This window comes from Astyanax mexicanus, chromosome 3 (assembly GCF_023375975.1).
Source record: "Astyanax mexicanus isolate ESR-SI-001 chromosome 3, AstMex3_surface, whole genome shotgun sequence".
Classification (NCBI taxonomy): Eukaryota; Metazoa; Chordata; class Actinopteri; order Characiformes; family Acestrorhamphidae; genus Astyanax; species Astyanax mexicanus.
The window spans coordinates 51,267,819-51,283,946 of NC_064410.1; the positions used below are offsets into that span (position 1 = coordinate 51,267,819).

General features: G+C 39.9%; 1 protein-coding gene across 5 annotated transcripts in view; it reads right to left on the reverse strand.

Moving 5' to 3' along the window:
- The window catches only part of csmd3b (CUB and Sushi multiple domains 3b), a 524,461-nt gene that overhangs the window by 299,750 nt on the left and 208,583 nt on the right, over positions 1 to 16,128 (reverse strand). For 4 of the 5 annotated variants that reach the window (XM_049475470.1, XM_022683311.2, XM_022683310.2 and 1 more), the window contains exon 5: positions 9,644 to 9,851. In XM_049475470.1, the coding sequence (XP_049331427.1) occupies positions 9,644 to 9,851 (208 nt within the window). The remainder of the gene's footprint in view (positions 1 to 9,643; positions 9,852 to 16,128) is intronic. The other variant, XM_022683312.2, reaches the window with a different exon arrangement.

A 16,128-nucleotide genomic window follows, 5' to 3' on the forward strand; every position in this document is an offset into this window, starting at 1 on the left:
GCTCGTGGCGGATAGCCATGGGAATCATCGCGCAGTCGATGCATGGGTCTGTGAGCGCTTCGCGCAGATGGTCCAAGCCCAGGCACGACGGGCACAGTCGGTGTCCGTCGTCGGGCTCCAGGACGGCCTGGCAGTGCATGCAGCTAATCGAGGCTAGCATAGCAGCGCTAGGTAGGCCGCGGCTCCGGGAGGGGGTCTGACAGCCGCTCGCGGTGGCCGCTGGCTCGCTTCGGGCGTCGAGCGCCTCGCTGCCCGCTAAGTCACTCGGTGTACCGAGCACCAGCTAGCTGAAGCAGATAGCTCACGAGGAGTTTGCGCTAGTTAGAGCTACGGTTGAGAGTACTCACCGTGTCAGGCTCCGGCGAAAAGGCACAGCAGTGCTGACAGCCGCTCGGCTGATAGCTACTCGTGGGGCCGCTAGCCTCTGGTTAACCCCGGCGTCGAGCGATTCGTAGCCGGCTAAATGAACTCGGTGTACCGAGCACTAGCTAGCTAGGTCAGATAGCTCGCGAGGCGTAACGCTAGTAGAGCTAAGGAGAGAGTACTCACCGTGTCGGCTCCGGCGAAGACACCACAGTGTAGATAGCCGCTCGTGGGGGCGTTAGCTGAGGCTAATCCCGGCGCCGAGCGCTTCGCTGCGGTCAAAGTGAACTCGGTGTACCGAGCGCACGATAAACTGAGGCAGCGGACGAGTACTGAAGCTAGGTTAGAACTACGGTGGGAGTCCTCACTGGTTTCGAGCTTCGACGGGAAATGCACAGTAACCCGAAGCTTGGATCCCCAAGCTTCGTGTGGGTACTGGCGACGAGTAATCCAAATAGGAGAAGAAAAAAGGAGAAGAAAAAGATGATGAAAAAACAGCTCTAGAGGTCGGAATCCGATCTCTGAAGCGAGCTGCACTCAATCGGTTCTGGGCGAGAAGAAAAAGAGGAGGAGCAGCGAGTGCCAGGGGGCATTTATACCCCGCTTGCGTCACACGCTGTGTCACGTGTAGTGACTTCGTTGGTATACAACTCTCGGTTCTCCGTGGGCACGGCAGGGAATACATTCAGCACCGCCCTGGCGGTCAGTAACTATGAAACATAACTGATCATAAAGTGTTACCTCAGGAAATAACTTTAGAACTTGTACATAAACACTGGCCAGCATAATCATGCGAAGACCACACAAATCAACAAAGTTTGAGTTGGGTCCAATAGCGAGTGCCATACAAATGGCTCAAAGTTGTGAGTGCCTTTAGCATTGCTTGATGCAGATTCCAATGTGTACTAAGAATAAATCATAGAAGCTATTACCTCCCATAGTGGACAGCATAATAAATCACACAGATCCAGAACCTAAGCAAAATTCAACAGTGTTAAAGGCCCTTCTTTAGATGGCTACTCTATTTTTCACACTGTAAGGCACACCGAAAATCCTTTAATTTTCACAAAAATAGTGCATCTTATAATCTGGTGCACCTTATGTATGAATTTTACCAGTCTGGCTGTAAGGAGCAGTAAAGTCACTCCACTGAAGTACAGCGTTATACAGAAGTTTCAGTTTAGTTCTCCAGCACAGAGACTGGAGCAGTATTAGTCGCTAAACTCTAGCTCTTTTGCCGGTCAGAGGTAAGTAAGTAATATCGGTGTGTATCCTGCAGCTAACCCAGGTTAGCACTGCTGGAGCAGCATTAGCCGCTAACTGCTATCTCATTCGCCAGTCAGAGGTTAGTATTATTGGCCTGTAGCCTGCTGCTAACCCTGGCTAGCACTGGGTTTTTGAAGTATGGGAATCTAAGCTTACTGTAAATAAACAGAAGTGGAGAGAAATCTGTGAAGATTAACATGCAGAGCTCATCACAAAAGTGATGAAGAATTACAGTTCTGTTTACTTAGATTAGCTTTACTTAACCTAGGTAACCTAACTGCCCACCACCACCCAGCAGCAAGACCTGCTAAATTACAAGAAAACATGACAACAACCCTGTTCCTTACTAGTGTTGAATAATGTGCCTTATAATCCATTGCACCTCGTATGAAAACCGACGTTTATTGATAGTGCGCCTTATAATCTTGTGCACCTTATAGTGTGAAAAATATGGTACATTGAATATCTACTTCTATAAACTGGTATTTTGATCAACCCCAGTTTAATGTCTTAAATGATGGAAACACATTGGTTTTGACAGTGTGCTTTAGCTAAGTGTGCTAATAAAACTTTAAGGAAATGGAATAGAACTGTTATGTGTTATTCATGGCGATCAGCTGAGGCATTAAACGCTGAGGAATCTTCAGTCAAGACCACTCTCACAGCAGCTGCGACAAGAGCATCACATTTGCCTTGCGCAGCGGTAGGGCTGTGGTGAACCTGAGGCAGATCTGAGGCCTCTCTGAAGCTCTGACAGGCCGGACAGGCTGATGGATTGGGAAGCGCTCACACTACGCTGCTGCTGTTCAGTTTGCTGTTCGCTAGCAGCGTGGAACCTCTCAGGAGCTGGGTGACAGATCTGGACAAGAGGCTGGCATCACACTTAGAGGCATCAGCAGAAGCTTAGCATCACTGATCTCAGTGCCACACCAAGGGTGATGAGTGAGGCAGAAAGTAAATCTGTTCTGAGCTTCTCTCAAGTTTATTCCAGAGCATTTAAGGTTCAGCAAAGGCAGATGGATGGCAGTGCTACCCAAAACTAACACTTATTTTTACAAGAAATTTTACATTATTTCACTTTTTTCATTATATTTCTACATGGTTTTACATGTTTTCCCCCATCCCTACATATGTAGGATTAACATAATAACTGCTGCCCTGTATTGGGGTACATTTAAAAAAAGCAACAGTGGGAGTATTATAATTAAGCAACAATACACGAGAGGGAGTGCTATAACATGTCATATTGGCTGAGTGCCGAAGATCAGCACAGCAGTGCCAATATGACACGTTATAGCACGAACCTCGAGTGTAGTATTGTGATTGTACCACAGTTCCATTACTGCTGTTTATTAAAAGATTTTAAGTTAAACAGGACAAGAAAATATGATCTGGTTGGTTATAAACACTCCACCAGTTAAAATAGTTCCATAGCTGCTCTGCTTTAGCTGCACTGTAAACTCTGTATGATCGGCCATTTCAGTCAAAATTGTGGAAATCTATAAATGAAGAGAAGTGCTTTACTCACCCAAATCAACGTTTTTTTAAGAGAGAAATCTGTGCAGATTAAAGTCCAGCACTTATTTAACTGAAAGAAAATGTTGTTTTTTTAAGAATTAAAGTTTTGTTTACTTCGGTGCCCCCCAGCAGCAAGACCTGTGAAATTACAAGAGTCCACTTTACTTTCAGCTTAAAATACCCTATAATAACTGGAAAATATATACACTTAAGATATTATTTTAATAATAACAGCTCTTAACCTAATATTAGTGGCTGATAATGTGTGTAATAATGTGTATTTTTTAAACGCTGGGCTTATTTATTTGTGGGACCTATTGGAGACATGGCATTTCTGTACTGTGGCTATAGGATCTAGCGCTTCACAGTGATGTTAAATGATATCGCATTTGGTTTGTAAGTGCTGCATCGTTGCTAGGTTACCTGTATGTGGCTGAGTAATACATGGAGAGCTTCGGTTACAGTGCATTATCAGCTAATATTGTCACTCATAAAACACTTCTCAGCCAATTAAATTGCAGGGTCGAAACTAACTGCGGTATAATGTGTTATATTGGCCTGTGGCCTCGTCCCCACGACTGCAGCACAGGAGTGCCAAGATTTTGAGTTAAAGGGGAGAAGAAAATACGATTTCTTTGGTATAAACCGCAAGTTAAAATAGTTCCATTGCTGCTCCTTTTGTAGCTGTGCTGTTTGGCTTGTAAGCACTGCATCGTTGCTAGGTTACCTGTATGAGGCAGAGTAATACATAGAGAGCTTCAGTTACAATGCATTATCGGCTGATAATGGCACTCATATAACACCTCTCAGCTAATCACATTGCAGGGTCAGAACTAACAGCGGTATAATTTGGTTTAATTTTATAAAATGCCTGTTAATGATTAATCTTTTTTTCTTCACCTAAATTATAGGTTTACACCTTTTTTTACATTTTAGTCTTACTGTCTAGAAAATGCCATGACTGGCAGAAAAGTGTGTACGTCTACTGCATGTGTTAAAATATCAATTACATCAGGCCACACTAATCATGCCTTATTTACAACTGCATTAATGCACAATTAGCATCTAATAGAAGCACAAAATTAGATAATAAGTACCTGCATAATTTAGCATTAAAAGAATGAACTTGGGACGACCTAGCCAAGCTATTGTGATTCTTTGCTTGGCTCAAAATACAGAGAGGTGCACAGATATTGGAATTTTAATAACACTCGAACTATAAAGAATGAAATTCAGGCACTGGGTATCCTTCTCCTGGAACAACAGCAGTGTGCTACATTATCTCAACGGAAAGCTACTGGCACTATTATTTTCTTGTCATCCTAGTGATTACTTTTCTTGTTTTTCTTTCCACTGATGACATGATGCAAACAGATGCAAAATAAGACCCCAAGAGACAACTAAAGCACAATCTGGACTATTTCACATTTCCAGCACACCTGTAATCAGGTTCTGAGATGGCTGCAAACTCAGAGTGCTCCCACTCCTCTATAAAGCGGCAGGGTGCTCACGGGGCGTCCCACGCACATGCAGAGGCACTAATGAGATAGAATTCCGGTTTGGAAGAAAGACTGAGAAATATACCTGAAGCACAAAACCACTCCAGTAAATAACACAACCAATCAAAATGCATTAAGGCTGCCACAAAGAAAAACAGACCCTTCGCTTTTTAAACCGCTCCACCGTGCAGCGAAGACGAGCACTCGAATATCTGCTGATCTTTTTTCAAAAACTTCCTTCCGTCTCTGCTACCTGGATAATCTAATTGGGTCCATTCACTTGGTGATGGCAGAGGTCCAGAGGAGGGACAGACAGACAGAGAGAAAGTGAGAGCGAGACAGAGAAAGAGAGATAGAGATACTGAGAGAAGAAGTTAGAGATGGTTTTCCTTTATTTTAAAACAGATGCATCACCAAGCTTGAAGAATCTATAAGAAGGTTAAATTTTGCCCGTAGAGAAATCAAAATAAATCAGTAACAATCCTCAAACAGTCTGTGGCATTTTAGTGTGCCAAAGAACACTCCCCATACCATTACTCCACCTTATCCCAGTCTGGAGTGTTGACTAAAGGCATGTTGGCTCCATGGATTTATGCTGTTGGAGCCAACTTTAGACTTTACAATCTGTGTGCCTCTGTAGAAATCCATGCCTCAGATCAGACTATATTTCTGTTCATTTTTTTCCACTGCAGCCTCAGTTTTCTGTTCCTGGCTGACAAGTGAAAGCTGATGTGTTGTTGTAGTCAATCCACCTCAAGGGTAATCTGGTATTCTGAGATGCTGTTCTGGGGTTTTTGCTATGGCTATCAGAGAAGGTTGCACTGCAGCTTCTTTGCCATCTCCAACCAGTCAAGACAATAAAAGAACATCTTAGAACTTCGAAGAACTCCGTCTTCTCCTTTCTTTGACTCGAGGCACTCGTCTGTTTTTATCTTCTTTCTTTTGAACTTAAACTTTTATATTGATGCATGACTAGATAACCTTTTAAGAGTCTATTTTAAGCTAGCCCAAGGCTTCCCTTTAAGGGAGGCCAAGAGTCGTCAATTTACGCACGACACCATCTCCAACCAGTCTGGCTGCTCTCTGCTTAGTAAGATGTTCATGTTTGTTTTATACTGGTCTATTACACATGTTTAAGGAATATCAAAAGACAGATGTGTGTTGTTCTGAAAATCAGCAGTTCTATAAATAATCAAACCGTTCTGTCAACCAGCTCAACATCAGTGAAATCATGCAATGTCTTTAACCTACTATGACCGTTGATGTGAAAACCTGAAGCTGCTGAACTGAATTATCTGCAGATTGTAAGCAGTGCACTGCTACCACATGATTGGTTGTTAGGTAATTTCATGAACAAGTACAGTTGTGTTCAAAATTATTCAACCCCCACTGCAGTAAAGTGTTTTAACAAGTTTAACTTAGACACATACAACATTTATACTTAGTACAACTCCTTTTGGCAGTAAAAACATCCTTCAGACATGAAACATGACACAACCAACAGATATCTTAGCATATTCCTCACGGGGAAAGGCCTTAATTTCTTTGACATTCTTGGGCTTGCCTGTTGCAACTGTCTTCTTTAAGTCCAACCAGAGATTTTCTATGGGATTTAAGCCGGGTGATTGCAATGGCCACTCCAAAATCCTCCAGCCCTCCTTTTGCATCCAAGCTATGGAAGAATTGGATGTATGATTGGAATCATTGTCCTGTTGGAAGGTCCAAACCTCCTTGAACCTCCTCCAAACATATTGCTGAGCCATAGGCCAAAAGAGTTCCAAATTTCATCTTGTTGCTCCAGAGAACAGTTTTCCACATAGTCCACATGGTTTTTGGCATACTGGAGTCAACTCTTCTTATGATTTGGAGTCAGCAGGGGGGTGCACCTGAGAGGGGTGCACACTTCATCTCGCAGTGTGCGCCTTACTGTCTGGACCGAAACCTGAGTACCTCCCTGTCCTGTCGCAGTTCCTCAGCTGTCAAAAATGGATTTTTCTTAACCTTTCATTCCAGGTACCGGACAGCAGTTGCCGACAGCATCCTCTTTTTGCCACGCCCAGGTAGCATTTCCACCTAGTCTTAAGCTTTAAACATGCAAATTATATGTTTAATTGTGTCTCTTGAAATGTTTAATGTGTTTGCTATTTTATATCCATATCCTTGCTTATAAAAAAAGTAATAATCCTCCTCTCTATACTCTTTGACCATTTCCTGGACTTCACCATGCTGCAAAGACACTATTAACCATCTAGACAGAGATGAGTATCTACATCCTTTTAATTCTGCTTAACTATTGCTCGTTATGGTTCTGTTCATATCTACTGGTGCTCATAATGCCTGACTGAAAACACCTGACTGAAACTTCTGTTACTGAGAGTGGTGATCTTAAAGGGGAATCATTTTGTCAATGACGATATCAAAAAAGGAGATTTGTTGGTATATAAAAAAAACTGTTTTAATTTAAGTTGTTTGTCTAATATACAACACCTTATTTGATCAGATTGTGAACAAAATAAAAAAATAAAAACTAAAGTTGGGGTTTAATCATTTTAAACACAACTGTAGGTTAGTAGGTAGGTAAGTATTTAAGTTTTTACAGAAGAAAAGAAAGTGGAAAACATAGAGAGATTATTATTGTCTCAATATTTGGAAGTACACCTGATAGTTAAGTCAGATCTAGATCTAGATCCTGTTCTCACCACAAATAAACAAACCATTTCAGGATTTGTTAGAAATTATACCATGACCACTCTTAAGGTTCTCAGTGAAGTTGTTTAGGACTGCATTGTGATTGTGATTACTGTAGTCACGCCTACCAAAAAGAATCATGCCAAGGTTAAAAACAAACACATTTTTTGTTTTAAACAGACTTTAGAATGCAAATTTTTAAAAAGCCTAAAATCTTACAGAATGTTTATAGCAAGAACACATTAAGGCCATAGCCACATTAGGAACTAGTTTGGACTTGCTGTATAATAAGCAGACATCTTGCTTTTGTCGTACAAGTGTCCTCGGAAATGTCAGACAGGCCTGGTTTTACAGTACAAATTAATTATACACAGAAGAGATTAATACAAGACAAAACTAATGATACAGATGATTAAGTGATGTCAGACAGGTTCATCTGTGGATCTAGTCTCGGATGGATGAGCAACACAAACACTGTGGTGGCGGAACTCAAAGCCTTTTGTGAAGCGTGCAGCAACGGCCTCAGATGTCCGCTGTTCTTTGTTTATGCAGCAATCAGCAAAGGAGAGGGACTGGCTGCCCATTTACATATCATGCATATTCAAATCAGCTCACTGACGATTTAAAAAATCCTCTTTGACGTCCCATTGCTTTCTTTCCTGAGATTATCGCGAATGAATCAGTGAAAACAACGTGTTAAAACAGCGCTGGTGAAAACCTGAAGCCAATACCCACTTCACCGCAGACCGTTCTTAAACCAAGCAAATATTTTCAGCTCTTAAGGTTTTTAACTGGATTTTGCATGCAAGGGGGAAGCTTGTGCGCAGCTGCATATCCATTTGGAGGCATAATGTGGTTCATGCACAGCCCTGCTAATGTTCATTGATCTGAGAACCCCAGTTTCCATATGAAATGTAATTAAAATGTGGCACGGCTTCAATCTATATCTATACAGGACGCAACCAATCTCTTTGCAGGACGAGGAAGGGTACTTTGTGCAACAGCCAGCTCTTCAGCATGTATGTTGCAGGACTACACTATAGATTTTCTATACCAAACTCCTTAAAATAAAAGTGTAACAAGTGTTTTTTTTGTTGTTTTTTTTAACGATGCCATAGACAATTAAAAAACAAAACAGAACATGCAGGCCTAAAGAACCTTTGACTCAGAAACACTTAAAAAAAAATAAAAATAAAAAATAGCACAACAGATTCAACTAATTGGTTAAATATCAAGCCCTTTCAGAGCTTCAGTCAAGAGCTTTAAAAGTATCCTAAAGTGCTTTAAATGTTGCAAAGACTTTCAAAAACTTTATGATGGAACTGGCACTCATTAGGACCACCCCAGGAAAGGAAAAATTTCCAGCCTCAGCCTTGTAAACCGCAAGTTAACAACACTTCAGATTTAATGTGCGTTAAAGCAAGCAGTCCTGCAAATGTGCTGGGAAGCAGGACACAAGAACCAGGATTGAAGAACACTGACCTAGCTGATATGCTAGAACATGAAGCTGCTATATTAAAGTCATTTTGTATACCAAAGTTAATCTATGGAATTTATTGCAAGCACCTTTTTTTAACAATAAATGCAAAAAAAAAGTGGAAAAGAAATGTGAATAAAACCCAGAGCAAGACGTCTCAGCTTTTTTAATGCAGTAATTATCCACCCTTTAACTATCGTTGCAGGCAAATCGGTGGACACGAATAGAGGGGGCGAATCAATAGACTAATCTGAGCACAATCGATAGGCAGCAAAGATGAAATACTGCTATGATGAGGACATTAGAAAATATTAGGTGCTTCCAATTCAACTAATGATTACATCCATTATCCACAGCTCAAAACATCACAGTGAGGAACATCTAAGCAACATGTAGAATATATATATATATATATATATATATATATAGAGAGAGAGAGAGAGAGAGAGAGAGAGAGAGAGAGAGAGAGAGAGAGAGAGAGAGAGAAAGAGAGACACAAACACAAAAACAAACACACACAGATAAAAAACACAAACACATTAAGGTTCTAGACTTTTGTTGCAGACTAAACAGCTGCCTCAAACAGCAAAGTGCGACCGTTTATTTCCAACAGTTTATCTTCTAACAACAGACTAAAGAACTGTACTGTGCATCACATTAAACACCAAGCCTGCTGAACAACACACCACCACAACATGTGAGCATGAGAAAGCAAGACTATACTACTAACACATACACATAACACACACACATACACACAAACACACACACAAACACACACACAAACACACACACACACACACACAGAAGATGGACGGTCGCTGTGACTCACCATATTGTCGGCGGCTCAGACCCCTCCACTTCCAAGTAGTCGTATTTTTCCTCCGTCTGGAAGTCTGTAAAAATGATGGAGATGGTGTCTCCGGGATCAGCAAGTATGGTCCACGTACAGTCCGCACTATTGTAATATTCACTCGGGAAATTGGGACTCGAAATGATGCCACTTGAACCCCTCAGAGTATCACCACATGTGTCCTCAGCTGTCAACCAAACACGAAAAGACTTCTGTTAGGAATCGGCCTTCGGTGACTACACAAAGTATACAGCAGAAAATGACAGCTGAACCTTCGAGGCCACTTAATATGTATTTATATGTATGCCAGATTTGAGCAAGGTAAAGAAATTTATGCAATATTAAGCCAATCAGAACTGATTTTATGTCATCTGCCAGCCCAAAATTTCCTTATAGCCTGTTATTAGCTGTTATATAGTCAATTGCAAATACTACTGGAATAAATAACAGCGTTGTTGCATTTATTAATCCAGCATCTACTGCTGTCTAAAGTAGCTGTCCTTTCAGCTACATTCTGATTGCTCTATTTCTTATGTTTCCATAATCCAATTGGATTTTTTTTTTTGGGTGGGCCTCAATCTCATCATAATTTAAAATGGGCTGAATCAATATAAGGGTTCTCGTGAATTCTGCAAGGTCCCAGCTGCATTTCCCAACAGACTCAGAGCTCTGCTCTTGTCTATTCTGCTCAACGTTCTCCAATTCATTTAGAAAGTACCAGATTAAAATTGAATCCATTTTTATATACTCGTTTTTGGGGAAAGAAATTGGGATACATTAGAGTTGTGTACAGATAAAGACACATGGACTAGTCTGTGCAAACATGATAAATTATATACATATAATTTATACAAAACGAGCATCCAGCTATATGTACATGTGGGCACAGCGTGAAGCTGTGTGTATGTACATACAGTGCATACATATAAACATGTGTGTAGAAAGTGATGCTCTGTTGTGGAGAATCACTTTTACGTGGGATCATACATACTACCAAGTGCTCATTTCCGGGCAACAGAGAGAGAAACATGAAACATTTAAAAGAGAGAGACACACTGACAAGTCTGAGGTAAGAGCCGTATCAACGTGGCACACACAGGATAGGTACACACACTTAACACTGGTGAGCAGACTGGTTACCATGCACACACAGGCATTCACACACAAACATACATGCATTCATTTAATTACACAAAGATTCTTCAACCTGATATTCGTGTAGAATTAAAAAGGTCAGCGTTGCTTCTTCAAATACCTTAACTAAACTTAACTGGCCAGAAAGTCTAAACTATACTGAAATTAAGGTACATTAATTACTTTTCAAATTACATTGAAATATTTTGTAATAGACGTAATTTAGATGTATCTTCACACTTAAAAAAGGTGGATGTGTTAACACTGTACACATTTGGTCCACTTAATTCTGGTTTCACTGCAGATTACCGACCACACTAAATGACTTTAAATCCTACATCCTGTCGTAAATACTTGCCAGCCCTTTCAGGTGTTGTACTGAATTCTCGACTACTTTCGACTCCATTCTAGTGCATGTACGTCACACAGCAGAGTGTTTATAAATAAGGGTCAATCTACCATTACAGTAGATACAGTAGTTAAAAGTGTACTTTGTTGTGTCCTTTTGGTGCAACATTTTGTTTTTCTTCTACTGTGTACTGGATGAGGATAGCCAGCCTCAACTTCCTGTAATTGGTCATAAAATCCAAACCTTCTGAAAACAAACCTAAGCATGGTTCAGATGATCTGGACACGTCACCTTTCACATCTGCTTTTTGGTTTGGACCACTTTGAAACAAGTTCAAAACATTCTGATGACATCTTGAACGTGGAAGGAAAACTACAACTGCTGTAAGGATGTGGTAACTAAGATTAGTGGAATTTATTATATTAGGACAGTAATCTTTAACACTGTGCCTGAAGACCTGTCTTCACACAGACTTTTAGATCGAACTCTGATCTACTCCAGCTGATTCAACTAATTGTTGTCCTCACCAGTCACTGACTTGTTGAATGAGGTGTATTAGATTTGGGTCACAGTTAAACTTGCAGGGAGGTTCCTCTCAGGGAGGACAGTTTCATTAGGCTATGTAATAGATCAGGGCAGCAGTTGAGGCTGACTGAGATCTTGGAGATTCCTGGCAGTTGTATAATATATTTACATATATGTATTATAGTGAGAGAACACTAATGATCGAAAAGAACAAAAAATAGGGTACAATGCTGCACAACATAATACTGCTAGTTTAAAGCCAGAAAGCCACATTGCATGTGTGTGTGTGTGTGTGTGTGTCTGTGTATTTGGGCGAATATCAAGACATCTTTTTTTTTGAAATTCTAAAATCTACATCTTCTCTCATTTTATAGTACATAACCTACATAGTGCTCTGTTCAGCATGCAGTGACATCACCTTTCTCTTCATGTGCCAAACCCCCTGAAACTATGAGTCATGGTGAGTAAGGATAAAGACAATGAAAGCGAAAATGAGAGAGGCACCGATGGTCACAGAGTGACAGATAGAGAATGTGTTATTAGAAAATAATTTAGAATATATAAAATTATATACATAATATAAAAAAATTGTAGTTGTCAGCAACAAAATCTGGTAAATAGGAATGGAAATTTAGCTAAAAAACACAGGTACTATCTAAAACACATTTATGTCACAGCCATCCAAATCCGCAAGTCACATTTAGTATCTGACTACCAGTGTTAAACTATCCTGTTAAACTGGATATGATACACAGTTCAGAAGATAGCACATTTTGTCTGAACCCACCCATTTCTTTCTTGTGAGCAAAAAGATACTTAAAGTTAAGTAAATTAAAGTGAACAATACTTAAAATTTAGTTGCAACCCCTCACTTGTAATTCTTCTTTTGTGATGCTTTTCCAGACTGTAGCCTCCTTCAGTTGGTGTGTGTTTTCGGGGGTTACTCTTCTCAGTCAAAGGGGTTTAGGTAAGATGCTTGCTCTATAATTTGAAGATTGCCTAGGCCAGTCGAAAATCTTCCACTTCTTGCCTCTGATTAACTCTTTTGTAGTTTTGACAGTGTATTTTGGGACATTATTTTTCTGCATGATTGCATCTTTCTTTAAACTGACAGACATAATGTTTCTGTAGTTCATTGTACCGCTGACATCATGCACAATATCATTAAAGAACATTCATGAGCTCGTCCTAGAAGAAGCCATGCAAACCCAAGCCATGATAAGACCTTTACTATGTTTCACAGATGAGCTTGTATATCTGAGATGATTCTTTCCCCAAAGTTTAGCCTTTCCATCATATTGGTAAAGGTTAATTTGTCCTCATCAATCCATAAAATTTTGTCCCAGAATTAGAATCTGAAGTTCGCCTCTATACTTCTTAGCAAATTCCAGCCTTTTCCTATACTTCTTGCTAATTAGCAGCTTTTTGTGTAGCTTCTGTACTTTTGTTCATAAAGTCTTCTGGGAACAGTAGATTGTTATACCTTCACTCTTGTCCTCTGGAGGTTATTTGCTGAGGTCAATAACAGTTTTAGGATCTTTCTTTATGGCACTCAATGTTTCTGTCATCAACTTCTATAGTTTTTCTTGCTCTATCTGTTCAACTTCTGTTACTTAACACACCGATGAAGACTTTCTTCTTTAGGACATTATAAACGTTTGTATTAACCATGGCCAACGATTGAGCAATTGAAATTGATTTTCCATCTTTTATCAAACTGACCCTTTAGGTCTGTCATATAAAAACTGTAAAAAGATTTTAACACTGAACACATGCAAATCCTTGCAAATGACCTGAAATGCCTCTCTGCTGCTGCTCTTTAGTAATGAATAGCATAACGCCTGCAAATGATTTCTGCACATTGTAAAGTAGCTCAGCCTTGACATTAGTATTGAAGGTGTGGAGCCACTGACTGTGGCACTATGATAGATTCCCTCTGGGAAACATTTGTGTCAGTCATTTGTAAATCAATTCCGCATTTCCATGCATCCTTTGCCACCAGGCCCAAGCAAAGAGCAGAGTGCCTGAAAGCAGGCAGCTATGCATTTCATTTAGAGGAATAATAGCACAAAAACATTCAGAGATGGAATAAAAGGCACAATTCCTTCATTCTTTAAGAATGTGGCAGCACAAAGGCAGCATAACCTCAAATCACCCAGATCACACTGTAAAATGTACCTTAGATTTAGTTAAAGAATGACAAATCTGGGGTCAAATCTGTAGTTCCACTGTGTGTGCCTGCTTATTTCTGGGCACAACGAACAGCCAGTTATTTCTGCAACTGTGCTCATGAAACCCATGTGTTGGAAAATTTGTGCTATTATGCGAGCCATAATTGTTATTGTAAGAGGCATATGTACTGTATTGTGTCTTGAATAAAGGATGGTACCAATTTAGATCTCTGGTGCTAAAATGAAGCACTGTTCAGGAACATAGCCAGTCATTTCAATGGGAGAAAAGCAATACTGACAAGTTGCCCCTTGAAATGGAAAATGCTTTGACTTTCACAAGAATCTTAAAGCCACAGTATGCAACATTTTTCAGTTGATCAGTAAATTTCATACTGTAATAAATAATAAATATATAATAAATGGGTCATTACAAGGCAAATTACAAGGTCTCTTAGCTCTTAGGTCTGTAGAGGAAAAACAATGCTTGAAAGTTCAGGATCCCTCAGCCCGTGTCCATCAGCTCAAAAGTTTTACGTTTTTTATGAATGAGCTCTGTTACTAGATAGATAAGTGGCTAGTGTGGATTTTTCTTTAAGTGGCTTGCTGGCTAAACATTGTTGTTTCTGTAATAGTAAGATAACTACCTTTCCATCGCTTGCTATTTTCAGGTATGTGTATGTACTTTACTAAATATCCCATAGTTTAAACGCAGATTAGGTATGAAGTGCATTTCAATGAGCTGCATAAATAAGAAAGGGTCTAGTCAAGTTTGCTAACTGTAAAACTCACAAAACTAGTGTTCGTCTAGACTAGTGTTTACTGATTTATGTATGGCAGGGATTTATGTATGGCTGACTTACCAGTAACACAAAATCATGTCAGTCTCAGTCTTGTTTAACAGATATTTTCCAGAGATACACATTTTATGGCCTTAATACTAATAAATGAAGACTAAAATTAAACTTATTACACCACAATGTCCAGTTTTTTAGATTGACTATTATGTGGCATGTGGAGCTGGTTTGAGATGCTGGGCTGATAGAGCTGCTACAGGCAGAAGCTTGGGAGAGGGGGCCTGTCACACATCTGTCACTCGTGGATGTAATAGTGGATACCCTTTAGAATGAGCTGAAGTGGCCCAAGGGCCCGCTGCTCTACCTGTCCATCGGCTCAACCATGGCCGGTGCAAGCGCCAGACAGATGGCTGAGCTGGATTATTAGAGACAGCAACTACTCAGTAGCAGAGAGGTATGGGATATGAGTTTTATTACAACACCACTCCTTAAGTTGTAAAGAACTGTGTAATGTGAGCTCATTCACCTGATGTTTCTTTTCAGCTCCACTGAGAGTATTGTAGTACTTTGTAGTTATAATTACAGATTGTAGTTATTCTGTTTCTGTGCATAACATATTATCCTCTTTTCATTCTGTTTTCCCAACTTTAGGACCCCAGAGGACCATCACATTTGGGGAATTATTTGCACATATAGCATTGCCATGGATTATGTGTGACAATAAAGACAACATCTATATTACGCTACAGCGAGTTCTGACCCTGCAATTTTTTTTTTTTCTCTTCCTTTCCTTTCTGTTTTCTCTATCTATCTCTTTTACATGTATGGAGATGCCCTGTTCCTGATGTTCCCAGCCTGGCTCTCCACTGCCCACTGTGTTGTTCTCCGGCTCTGCAACCCTGCACTGATTACCATTAACACACTCAGTATCTGTTTCTGTATTAGCCATAGCTCTATAGTTTGTGCCCATCACATTCTTATATTCATAAATTAGTACCTGTTATATTAGCCATAGTTCACATTAATTCTCTGTACTGTTTTGTTCTGTTATTTGTTTGTTGTTTGTTGTTTGTTTGTACTTAGCGGGTCAACCCGAGTAGGATGTGTTCCTCGGACTGAGTCTTGGTTCCTTCCAAGGTTTCTTCCTCTTAAAGGGAGTTTTTCCTTGCCACTGTGTCACCATAAAATTGGCATCTCTGTTTTTCCTGTAAAGCGGCTTTGTGACAACCTTTGTTGTAAAAAGCGCTATATAAATAAAATTGAATTGAATTGAATTGAATGTGACATTCTAGAAAGTCCAACATTTCATAAAAATGGCACTCGGACTGAAGCCCTTCAAGCTTAACCTAATGTTTCTTTAAGTGAAAGAGTGTCAAAATAAATTGTATTTAACATAAGTGCCCTTAATATATTCATCTAAAGTAATCACTTCAAAAAAAAAAAACCCTAACACTAAAGATTTGCTGTCATTCACCCATTTTACTTCATGTA